The 11,750-nt window shown below is 43.8% G+C and overlaps 1 protein-coding gene across 3 annotated transcripts; it reads right to left on the bottom strand.

The window, feature by feature from the left end:
* Window positions 1–1,227: 1,227 nt before the first annotated feature.
* Window positions 1,228–11,131, bottom strand: LOC109881939 (zinc finger protein 771). 3 transcript variants are annotated; one of them, XM_031821707.1, is made up of 7 exons: window positions 11,030–11,131; window positions 9,691–9,835; window positions 8,845–9,369; window positions 8,158–8,289; window positions 5,162–5,226; window positions 4,168–4,366; window positions 1,228–2,625 (listed from the first exon to the last, which is right to left on the bottom strand). In XM_031821707.1, the coding sequence occupies exons 3-7, from the start codon at window positions 9,242–9,244 to the stop codon at window positions 2,084–2,086; spliced, it is 1,338 nt and encodes a 445-aa protein (XP_031677567.1). In that variant the 5' UTR covers window positions 9,245–9,369; window positions 9,691–9,835; window positions 11,030–11,131; the 3' UTR covers window positions 1,228–2,083. The 3 variants fall into 3 exon arrangements, with proteins under 3 accessions (XP_031677567.1, XP_031677565.1, XP_031677566.1); XM_031821705.1 differs by having other exon boundaries at window positions 10,703–11,055; XM_031821706.1 differs by having other exon boundaries at window positions 9,691–9,775; window positions 10,703–11,045.
* Between the last annotated feature and the right edge of the window lie 619 nt (window positions 11,132–11,750).

Here is an 11,750-nt window from a genome sequence, read left to right as displayed (position 1 = left end):
TCACCACCTCTTCCTTCCTAATCTGACCTTTGAACCTTGGTCCACTGACCTTTCTGTAGAGGGCATATAAACACCGTCCCTTGGGCTCAGAGTCCCATATCTTCTGACACACATCTATCAAAATGGCTCTGATCCTACATTTGGCCTCATCTCTACCCAGTGGAACATTAATATCAATGATATCTTATTTCAAAACTATTTTGGCTAACTGGTCGACATTACATTCCCTTACACACCCAAATGTGCTGGGAGGCACTGCATCGCAGTGTTGCGGCGTTACTACAGCCTGGGGTTCGATCCCAGGCCATGGGGGGCTATAGTTGGCTCATCGTGCTCTAGAGACTCCTTGTGGCGGGCCGGGCGCCTGCAGGCTGACTCCTTGTGGCAGGCTGGGCGCCTGTAGGCAGACTCCTTGTGGCAGGCCGGGCGCCTGCAGGCTGACTCCTTGTGGCAGGCCGGGCGCCTGCAGGCTGACTCCTTGTGGCAGGCTGGGCGCCTGTAGGCTGACTCCTTGTGGCAGGCTGGGCGCCTGTAGGCTGACTCCTTGTGGCAGGCCGGGCGCCTGCAGGCTGACTCCTTGTGGCAGGCCGAGCGCCTGCAGGCCGACCCCAGGGCGCCTGCAGGCCGACCCCAGGCCTGCCACAAGGAGTCAGCCTGTAGGCTGACTTCGGTCATCAGTTGAACGGTGTTTCCTCTGACACATTGGTGCAGCTTCCGGGTTAAGCGAGCGAGTGTGAAGAAGTGCAGCTTGGCGACCTTCGCCTCTCCCGAGCCCGTTGGGGAGTTGCAGCGTATAGTATTGAGAGAATACTACACCCATTCTCTCAATTCTCCACAATAACATGAATACCTCCAATAGCAGGTCACTCCTACCAGATTTACCAGATGATAAAACTATTCAAGACAGACGGAGAATCTGAGCATCCTATAATTCTAACAGGTTGTACGTCCTCCACCCACTGGAGGGCAACTATTATCACCAACAGTTCAACTGAGTGTACTGGCAGTTCCCCTGCTGTAATCATAGTAAACACTTCAATATAGCCCTGTTACCTTTTCCACATTGCCATATAAAAGCCCCACGTTTACCAAGGCCGTCTTCAAGCAGGGAAAATAAACACCTTACTCTTCATATCCATCAGCTCAGTAGTGTGAAAAGAGTTGGAATAAAATGGTACAGAAAACATCAACTTTTTACATTTTTTTAAAATAGATTAAAGAGTTAGGTAGGTTTTTGTAACCTGTTTATTAAAATCACCATGGACACACCTTTGTTTACGATCTTATAGAGGCGTAATGAACTGAATGACAGCATGGACGGAGCCACAGCTCTCTCTCTCTCTCTGTCATCAAAATGTCCTGCGACTGCACATTATTTGGGATGTTATCCAATATAGAACACAATTATTACATCAACATTCTTTTCTATTTTTTTTTAACAATCATTTCAACTGGGTTCCTCACACAGGATGTGGAGGACAGAGAACAAGCATTCCACGATTCCAATTTAGAACACCGTCTAGCGGCCATTTTTTGGGGGTTCACTTTCTCTGGTTCAAGTTCAGTAACAAACTGAACAGTGCTGATTATTTCATCTCTCCATCAGAACTGGGTGCTTCCTTCAAGTGGAATGTAGAACCACGTGCATTGTAATAGTTCTAACCGAGCCTCTCGTTCTTCATCACAAGGTTAATAGTTGTGTTTGTCCACCCTACTAACAAACACCCATTAGTTCTACTGTCAACACTTACTGATAAAGCCTCCCCATTCTTTCCCCCAAACGGAGTAGGGTGAAGTTGCCCCTAGACGCTGGTCAGTTTTGCATCTCCCCACTAACGGTTAAGGTTAGGATTCAGGCAGGGGAACTTCACCCAGAGTCTCTCCCCTCCCCAGCAGCCCGTGTCCTGCATCAGAATTCTGTGAATCATTTAGGTGGATTATAGAACCATGTCTATTCCAATGGAGTGTATTGTTCTCCTGTCTGATGACGATCAACGTGTATCATCGTTGTTGTCCAGCCGGCTAATATCACCTATAGGAACACTAAGCTGATCACGTCTTATGTTCAAAGCCTCGTGGTCATTCACTCAGTCTCCTCTCCAGTATCAGCGTGCGTCCTGTCTCTGTGGTGTGTCCGTTGGTGAGCCCGTAGCTTCTGACAGCGGCCGTATCTCTTCCCACAGTAGTCACAGCTGTACGGCCTCTCCCCTGTGTGAACTCTGTGGTGGATCCGGAGGTCTGACGCTCTAGAGAACCCTCTCCCACAGACCAGACACAGGTGAGGCTTCTCTCCACTGTGAGACTGCTGGTGCTCCCTCAGATGTCCTGATTGGGTGAAACTCTTCCCGCACACAGGGCAAGAGTAGGGCTTCTCTCCCGTGTGTGTGAGAAGATGTCGTCTCATGGCTCCCAGGTGAGCGAACTTCTTGCCACAGTCGGGGCAGGGGTACGGCTTCTCTCCCGTGTGGATTCTCATGTGGATCTGTAGTACAGAGAGCTTGTAGCACTCTCTGCCACACACTGAACAGCAGTGAGACGTCTTAGTTTTGTGACTCTCCTGGTGTTCAGGATGTTCTGATGTGGCGGGGCTCGCTCTGCTGTCTAAGCCACAGTTAGGGCTCTCTCCTGTGTGAATAACAGAGTGGGTTAGGTATTGAGGCGAGCAAGTCGACATTCATTCACAGTCCGTATCCAAAATGGTACCTTATCCTCTATCAAGGGCATCCACTTTGTCCAGGACCCTGGTCAACAAGTAGTGCACTTCATAGGAGACGGGGTGAACAGAACCCCAGTCAACTAAAGAACAGAGTTCTGCCCCCACTTACTATGTTGAACAGAACCCCAGTCAACTAAAGAACTGTCAACGTTCTGCCTCCACTTACTATGTTGAACAGAACCCCAGTCAACTAAAGAACAGAGTTCTACCTCCACTTACTATGTTGAACAGAACCCCAGTCAACTAAAGAACAGAGTTCTGCCTCCACTTACTATGTTGAACAGAACCCCAGTCAACTAAAGAACAGAGTTCTGCCTCCACTTACTATGTTGAACAGAACCCCAGTCAACTAAAGAACAGAGTTCTGCCTCCACTTACTATGTTGAACAGAACCCCAGTCAACTAAAGAACAGAGTTCTACCTCCACTTACTATGTTGAACAGAACCCCAGTCAACTAAAGAACAGAGTTCTGCCTCCACTTACTATGTTGAACAGAACCCCAGTCAACTAAACAGTGTTCTGCCTCCACTTACTATGTTGAACAGAACCCCAGTCAACTAAAGAACAGAGTTCTGCCTCCACTTACTATGTTGAACAGAACCCCAGTCAACTAAAGAACAGTCAGTGTTCTACCTCCACTTACTATGTTGAACAGAACCCCAGTCAACTAAAGAACAGAGTTCTGCCTCCACTTACTATGTTGAACAGAACCCCAGTCAACTAAAGAACAGAGTTCTACCTCCACTTACTATGTTGAACAGAACCCCAGTCAACTAAAGAACAGAGTTCTGCCTCCACTTACTATGTTGAACAGAACCCCAGTCAACTAAAGAACAGTCAGTGTTCTACCTCCACTTACTATGTTGAACAGAACCCCAGTCAACTAAAGAACAGAGTTCTGCCTCCACTTACTATGTTGAACAGAACCCCAGTCAACTAAAGAACAGAGTTCTGCCTCCACTTACTATGTTGAACAGAACCCCAGTCAACTAAAGAACAGTGTTCTGCCTCCACTTACTATGTTGAACAGAACCCCAGTCAACTAAAGAACAGAGTTCTGCCTCCACTTATTATGTTGAACAGAACCCCAGTCAACTAAAGAACAGAGTTCTACCTCCACTTACTATGTTGAACAGAACCCCAGTCAACTAAAGAACAGAGTTCTGCCTCCACTTACTATGTTGAACAGAACCCCAGTCAACTAAAGAACAGTCAGTGTTCTACCTCCACTTACTATGTTGAACAGAACCCCAGTCAACTAAAGAACAGAGTTCTGCCTCCACTTACTATGTTGAACAGAACCCCAGTCAACTAAAGAACAGAGTTCTGCCTCCACTTACTATGTTGAACAGAACCCCAGTCAACTAAAGAACAGTGTTCTGCCTCCACTTACTATGTTGAACAGAACCCCAGTCAACTAAAGAACAGTCAGAGTTCTGCCTCCACTTACTATGTTGAACAGAATCCCAGTCAAATTCTTCTCCTTCAGAATTGATGAAACCACCAACTTCATCCTCCTCTTTCACTTCCTCCTTCTCCTCTTCTACAATATGAATGTTCATCCCAGGTGTTTGAGTGATGTCCTCCTCATGTCTTGGATCGGGACCCTGGGACTCTATAGCTTTGGTGCTGGATTGGTCACCGGGATCCTACAATGAAAACATAACATCATCATGAACCATGTCAGAACTATATTTATAAACACAATACAAGAAAGCTTTACATTAGGTTCAAGGCCTGAAAGCTTTACATTAGGTTCAAGACCTGAAAGCTTTACATTAGGTTCAAGGCCTGAAAGCTTTACATTAGGTTCAAGACCTGAAAGCTTTACATTAGGTTCAAGACCTGAAAGCTTTACATTAGGTTCAAGACCTGAAAGCTTTACATTAGGTTCAAGACCTGAAAGCTTTACATTAGGTGCAAGGCCTGAAAGCTTTACATTAGGTTCAAGACCTGAAAGCTTTACATTAGGTTCAAGACCTGAAAGCTTTACATTAGGTTCAAGGCCTGAAAGCTTTACATTAGGTTCAAGACCTGAAAGCTTTACATTAGGTTCAAGGCCTGAAAGCTTTACATTAGGTTCAAGACCTGAAAGCTTTACATTAGGTTCAAGGCCTGAAAGCTTTACATTAGGTTCAAGGCCTGAAAGCTTTACATTAGGTTCAAGGCCTGAAAGCTTTACATTAGGTTCAAGGCCTGAAAGCTTTACATTAGGTTCAAGACCTGAAAGCTTTACATTAGGTTCAAGGCCTGAAAGCTTTACATTAGGTTCAAGGCCTGAAAGCTTTACATTAGGTTCAAGACCTGACAGCTTTACATTAGGTTCAAGGCCTGAAAGCTTTACATTAGGTTCAAGACCTGAAAGCTTTACATTAGGTTCCATGTGCGGCCTTTAAAATAAATACGTTTAATCTCATAAAATGTTGGTCATTATTGTCTCCCACCTTGTTGATGTGTGATGTAGGGGGACTTCCTCCTTCACTACCAGAGTCATGGACAGGACTCTCACCTGTAGAGAGAGGTGTGTATTATGGGTTATAATGAGACTACCAGGACTCCTGTAGAGAGAGGTTGGTATTATGTGTTATAGATAACCATTTTGTTGCTTCTCGGCTTCCTGCTAAACTTTTTATTTTGTTTTACTTTCATTAACCATTTAATCAAAACTTTGCATTTAACAAATTTACCAATGTCTTAGTTTTGTCCTCACTATTTATTTTTCTTTCATTCATCTTTTCGACCCCGGACGCTTTCTCTGGACGTGGTTCTACAGGACCTCCACCAGCCGAAGCTCAGTAGTAACATTAACATGACGCTTTCTCTGGACGTGGTTCTACAGGACCTCCACCAGCCGAAGCTCAGTAGTAACATTAACATGACGCTTTCTCTGGACGTGGTTCTACAGGACCTCCACCAGCCGAAGCTCAGTAGTAACATTAACATGATGCCTTCTAACTGCAGTCGCTGTATCATAATATACAGGACAACGATCGCCTTACGGCGAGGATAGCTGTGTTGCAAGCCCAGCTTCAGATGCCATCGTTAGGTAAAGGGTAATTTCAGTGTAGGAAAGGATGAAACGGCGTCTGTGGGTTAGGTTGGGAAAAACTAAACATGGCAGTGTTCGCCTTAGCAATCTCACTGAAATAGAGACCTCCTCCATACCTGTCATTATTTAAAGAGACTGTGATAATACCTCACATCTCAAAATAGGGCTACTTAATGTTAGATCCCTCACTTCCAAGGCAGTTATAGTCAATGAACTAATAACTGATAATAATCTTGATGTGGTTGGCCTGACTGAAACATGGCTTAAGCCTGATGGATTTACTGAGTTAAGAGGCCTCTTCCCCAGGTGACACTAGTGACCATATCCCCCACGCATTCCGCAAAGACTGAGGTGTTGCTAACATTTGACAGAAAATGTCTATTGATATATATATATATATATATTTTTTTTTTAAAGCAGTTTAGTCTGTTGCGCTTGTAGTCATGAAATCTATGCAGCCTACCCAAACATTTTTTATAGCTATTGTTTACAGGCCTCCTGGGCCATAAACAGCATTCCTCACTGAGTTCCCTGAGTTCCTATCGGACCTTGTAGTCATGGCAGATTATATTCACATTGTTGGTGACTTCAATATTCACATGGAGAAGTCCACATTCTCATTCCAAAAGGCTTTCGGAGCCATCATGTCCAGCATGTCTCTGGACCTAAGCATTGACACAGTCATACTCTGGATCTAGTTTCATCCCGTGGAATAAATATTCTGGATCATAATCCTGGACTATCGGATCACCATTTTATTACGTTTGCAATCGCAACAAATAATCTGCTCGGACCCCAACCAAGGATCATCAAAAGCTGTGCTATAAATTCTCAGACAACCCAAAGATTCCTAGATGCCCTTCCAGACTCCCTCCACCTACCCAAGGACGTCAGAGTACAAAAATCAATTAACCCCCGAACCAGGTATCTACATTTAACTTTGCATAATACCCTAGAAGGCAGTCACACCCCAAAAAACAAAAAACATTTGTCACAAGAAATGAACTCCCTGGTATACAGAAAATAATCGAGCCCTGAAGCAAGCTTCCAGAAAATTGGAAAGGAAATGGCGCCACATCAAACTGGAAGTCTTCCGACTAGCTTGGAAAGACAGTAGCGTGCGGTATCGAAGAGCCCTCGATTAGCTGCTCGATCAGTCTACTTTTCCAACCTGATTGAGGAGAAAAGACAATCCAAAGTGTATGTTTGATACTGTTGCAAAGCTAACTAAAAAGCAGCATTCACCCAGACAGGATGGCCTTCACTTCAGCAGTGATCATTTCAGGAACTTCTTTGACGAAAATACCATGATCATTAGAAAGCAAATTACAGACTCCTCTTTGAATCTGCGTATTTCTCTAAAACTCAGTTGTCCTGAGTCTGAACAGAACTGCCAGGACCTCGGATCAAGGGAGACAGAGTTTTTTAATCCTGTATCTCTCTCAAATATTCCCAAAAAAGGTTAGGGTCTCTAAACCTTCCAGCTGCCTACTAAACCCTATTCCAACTAAACTACTGAAAGAGCTGCTTCCTGTGCTTGGCCCTCCTATGTTGAACATAATAAACGGCTCTCTATCCACCGGATGTGTACCAAACTCACTAAAAGTGGCAGTAATAAAGCCTCTCTTGAAAAAGCCAAATCTTGACCCAGAAAACAAATACAAATATTGGCCTATATCGAATCTCCCATTCCTCTCAAAATTGTTGAACTGCCTTCCTGAACACAAATAATGTATATGAAACGCTTCAGTCTGGTTTTAGACCCCATCATAGCACTGAGACTGCACTCGTGAAGGTGGTAAATTACATTTTAATGGCGTCAGACCGAGGCTCTGCATCTGTCCTCGTGCTCCTAGACCTTAGTGCTGCTTTTGATACCATCGATCACCACATTCTTTTGGAGAGATTGGAAACCCAAGTTCTGGCCTGGTTTAGATCTTATCTGTCGGAAAGATATCAGTTTGTCTCTGTGAATGGTTTGTCCTCTGACAAATCAACTGTACATTTCGGTGTTCCTCAAGGTTTCGTTTTAGGACCACTATTGTTTTCACTATATATTTTTACCTCCTGGGGATGTCATTCGAAAACATAATGTTAACTCTCACTGGTTGGTATTTTTGGTTATAATGAGACTACCAGAGCCAAGGACAGGACTCTCTCCTGTGGAGATAGGTTGGTATTACAGACTCTCCTGTGGAGATAATTTGTGAGTTAAATAATTGGGTTGATAAATAAGCCAACAAGTGATCTAGGTCTAGGTTGTGTCCAAAATGGCACCCTATTCCCCACAAGGCTCTGGTCAAAATAAGTGCACTATAAAAGGGAATTAGGGTGTCAATTGGAACACACAACCAATACAACTGATTGTGTCACCATTCTGCCTCTACTTACTGAGATCAGGGAAACTCCAGCCAACTTCCTCTCCTTCAGCATTGATGAAACCACCAACCTCCTCTCCCTCCTCTCCTTCAGCATTGATGAAACCACCAACCTCTTCCTCTTCTTCCTCCTCCTTCACTTTCACTGGCAGGCAGAGAGAAAGACAAAGCATCTGTTTGTTAATTTATGACACAGCTATTGATGTACAGGCATCTTTAGTCTAAATGTAGAACTAATCATCATCATCAGGTCAGGAAAACCTCCTGGGACAGTTTCCCAGACACAGAATGTGCCTAGTGCCAGACTAACAAGCATTGTCAATGGAGATTCTCCATTGCAAAACTACTATTCCAGTATTTTACTTGCTATATTGTATTTACTTTGCCATCATGGCCTTTTTTGCCTTTACCTCCCTTCTCACCTCATTTGCTCACATTGTATATATACTTGTTTATACTGCATTATTGACTGTATGTTTGTTTTTACTCCATGTGTAACTCTGTGTCGTTTTATCTGTCGAACTGCTTTGCTTTATCTTGGCCAGGTCGCAATTGTAAATGAGAACTTGTTCTCAACTTGCCTACCTGGTTAAATAAAAGGTAAAATAAAAAAAATAAAAAAATTAAAAGATCTTCTTAGTCGGGACACCCCCAGTCCTTTATGCATTGTTTATAATGAATAAATGATCTCCCAACTCACCCTGGATAGTAGCTGCCATCTCCCTGTCACTTTTACCACCACCTCCTGTCCTCTGGTGAGTCAGCTTGTGAGCCCGGAGATTCTTTGACCTGATGTAGCTCTTGCCACACTCTGCACAGCGGTAGGGCCTTTCTCCCGTGTGAACTCTGTGGTGAATCTTCAGATCTTCTGCTCTGATATACTGTTTCAGACAGATCAGACAGTGGTGCTTCTCTCCGGAGTGAGACTGTTGGTGCTCTTTCAGATGTCCTGATTGGGTGAAACTCTTCCCACACACAGAGCAGGAGTAAGGCTTCTCTCCCGTGTGTGTGAGGTGGTGTCGTCTCATGGCTCCCAGGTGAGCGAACTTCTTGCCACAGTCGGGGCAGGGGTACGGCTTCTCTCCAGTGTGGATTCTCATGTGGATCTGCAGGATGGATAACTTTTGGCAGTGTCTTCCACACACTGGACAGGCGTGAAATGTCTTGGGTTTCTGCTGATTCTCCTGGTGTTGTTTAGCTGCTCCTGGTGGAAGTTGTCTCTCTCCTGTGTGAATGATCGTATTAATGCGTTATAACATTAGTTTTATTGGTGGAAATACATGAATTCAACACATCTGGGTTAGATCAGCGTTTCTCAATCCTGGTCCCAGGGACCCAAATGGGTGCCCTTTTTTTTTTTTTTTGCCCTAGCACTAAAACACCTGATTCAAATCAAGGGTTGATGATGAGTTGATTAGTTCAAAGTGTGTGAGTGGTAGGGCAAAAACTCAAATGTGCAAAAACTCAAAATCATTCAACGAGAAGTCATTTTCTATTCTATCCCCAAAAATTCAAATTCAAAACATTCCGAGCTATTCCAACTTACTAAAAAGAGAATCCCAGTCAACTTCTAGCAGCTTGGGGCCCTGCAGTGTTCTCTGGTTCCTGTGGTTCCTGACAGGAACTGGTGACTGTGTGGGTTTAGGTCGAGTGGGACAGGAGTTAGACAGGCTGGATCTGCCATCACCGTCCTAAAATAAATGTTTACATTTGAGTCATTTAACAGACACTCCAATCCAGAGCGATTTACAGGAGCAATTAGGGTTAAGTGCCTTGCTCGAGGGCACATCGACAGATTCACCAGGTCGGCTAGGGGATTCCAAGTGGCTCAGCGGTCTCAGGCACTACAGACACCCTGGTTCGAATCCAGGCTGTATCACAACCAGCTGTGATTGGGAGTACCACAGGGCGGTGCACAATTGTCCCAGCGTCGTCTGGGTTTGGCCGGTGTAGGCTGTCATTGTAAATAAGAATTTGTTCTTTAACTGACTTGCCTAGTTAAATAAAAATTAAATAAATACAATTCAAACTAGTGACTGTCCCAATGCTTGTAACTGCTAGGCGATCTGCCACAGATACAATGATGGAACAGAGGGATGTCTGACGTTAACTACAATGTATTATATTATACTACTACGACCATGAGTTTTACCCTGACAATGTATCCTTCACAAATGGCTATATAGTACAATACTTCAGTCCTATGGAGCCTGGTCAAAAGCGGTGCACTATATAGGGAATCGGGTGCCACTTGGAACAGGCCAATACGATCTGATCCGGAAACAAGGCCCAGAGTGTTCCTGGCCAGGTCACGTGGTCTTTAGTCAGGGATAAATCTGCGGCCTATATTATGAATCTGACAGACCGCTAAAGATTGCATTTACTACCATTACCTACTGTAGTGGAATATAACGATCATTAGATGGAGCAATAACACAGGGATCGACTGACCGCTTGCCTTTTATTCCACAATAACTAGCCACTAACATTTGGTATGACAACCATGGCGCTAGCTAGCTACCTAGCGAACGTTTGTTACTAGATGTGCGCTTTCTCACCTCATCCATTGTGAATCGACCCAACAGTTCTTCTGTAGACTTTTGTGGTTTGGAGAAATTTCCACCGAAACAAACTGTCACCTCAGAACGGGGGGTCGGAACAGTTTGTCGTGGAAACTATTTGACAGCTAACTTGTTAGCTAAACAAGCTAAATTACCAAAAGTTGTTTTGTGCCTCCTCGCGTCAGGCTCGTTAGAGTTACATAATGTTTTTTTTTACATAATGTCTATGCCAATCACAACCGTATCAGAAATGGGCATATGGACATATTTTAATCAGTATTTTGAAGTGAAGTAGCTATCTAACTAGAACCTGCATCCACCTACTTCCGGGTTATTCTTCTTCGGTCAGTGAGCAGCTCCTGGCGCTCTACCGCCACGTGTTGGAGGGGAACGGCAGTAAACAGGAGGGAGAGGGGCAACTGCCTGGTAAACTGCCATAGACCCTAGTGACATTAATTACAATATCATTGATTCGTTAATTTAGGGAAATGAGCAGGTTTTTAATGGGTATTTAATGGGTATTTATTCAATGCCCAAACAACTACCTCTTTCCCAACTGTATTTAATTTTAATTTATTTATTTATTTTGCTCCTTTGCACCCCATTATTTTTTATTTCTACTTTGCACATTCTTCCATTGCAAAACTACCATTCCAGTATTTTACTTGCTATATTGTATTTACTTTGCCATCATGGCCTTTTTTGCCTTTACCTCCCTTCTCACCTCACATTGTATATAGACTTGTTTATACTGCATTATTGACTGTATGTTTGTTTTTACTCCATGTGTAACTCTGTGTCGTTTTATCTGTCGAACTGCTTTGCTTTATCTTGGCCAGGTCGCAATTGTAAATGAGAACTTGTTCTCAACTTGCCTACCTGGTTAAATAAAGGTAAAATAAATAAATAAATAAAATAAAATCATGACATTGATTGTGCATAGACGTCAGTGAGTGGTATTGCATGTGTTGGCTACAACGCACCGGGTTAATTATTGGCACCACCAGAACAAATACAAATATGATCAATTGTGAAGGAATTTAAC

This window comes from Oncorhynchus kisutch, unplaced genomic scaffold (genome assembly GCF_002021735.2).
Source record: "Oncorhynchus kisutch isolate 150728-3 unplaced genomic scaffold, Okis_V2 scaffold4011, whole genome shotgun sequence".
In the NCBI taxonomy this organism is placed as follows: Eukaryota; Metazoa; Chordata; class Actinopteri; order Salmoniformes; family Salmonidae; genus Oncorhynchus; species Oncorhynchus kisutch.
The sequence above is the reverse complement of the archived record's forward strand: the minus strand, read 5'-3'. Positions and strand labels throughout refer to the sequence as shown.

Bases quoted from the DNA above. Each gene is read 5' to 3' on its own strand.
- LOC109881939 (XM_031821705.1), bottom strand. The intron at 8,290-8,844 runs GTGAGTTGGGAG...TCTGCCTGCCAG, and splicing joins GATGGCAGCTACTATCCAGG to TGAAAGTGAAGGAGGAGGAA. The intron at 2,626-4,167 runs GTAAGTGGAGGC...TTATTCACACAG, and splicing joins CTGGGATTCTGTTCAACATA to GAGAGAGCCCTAACTGTGGC.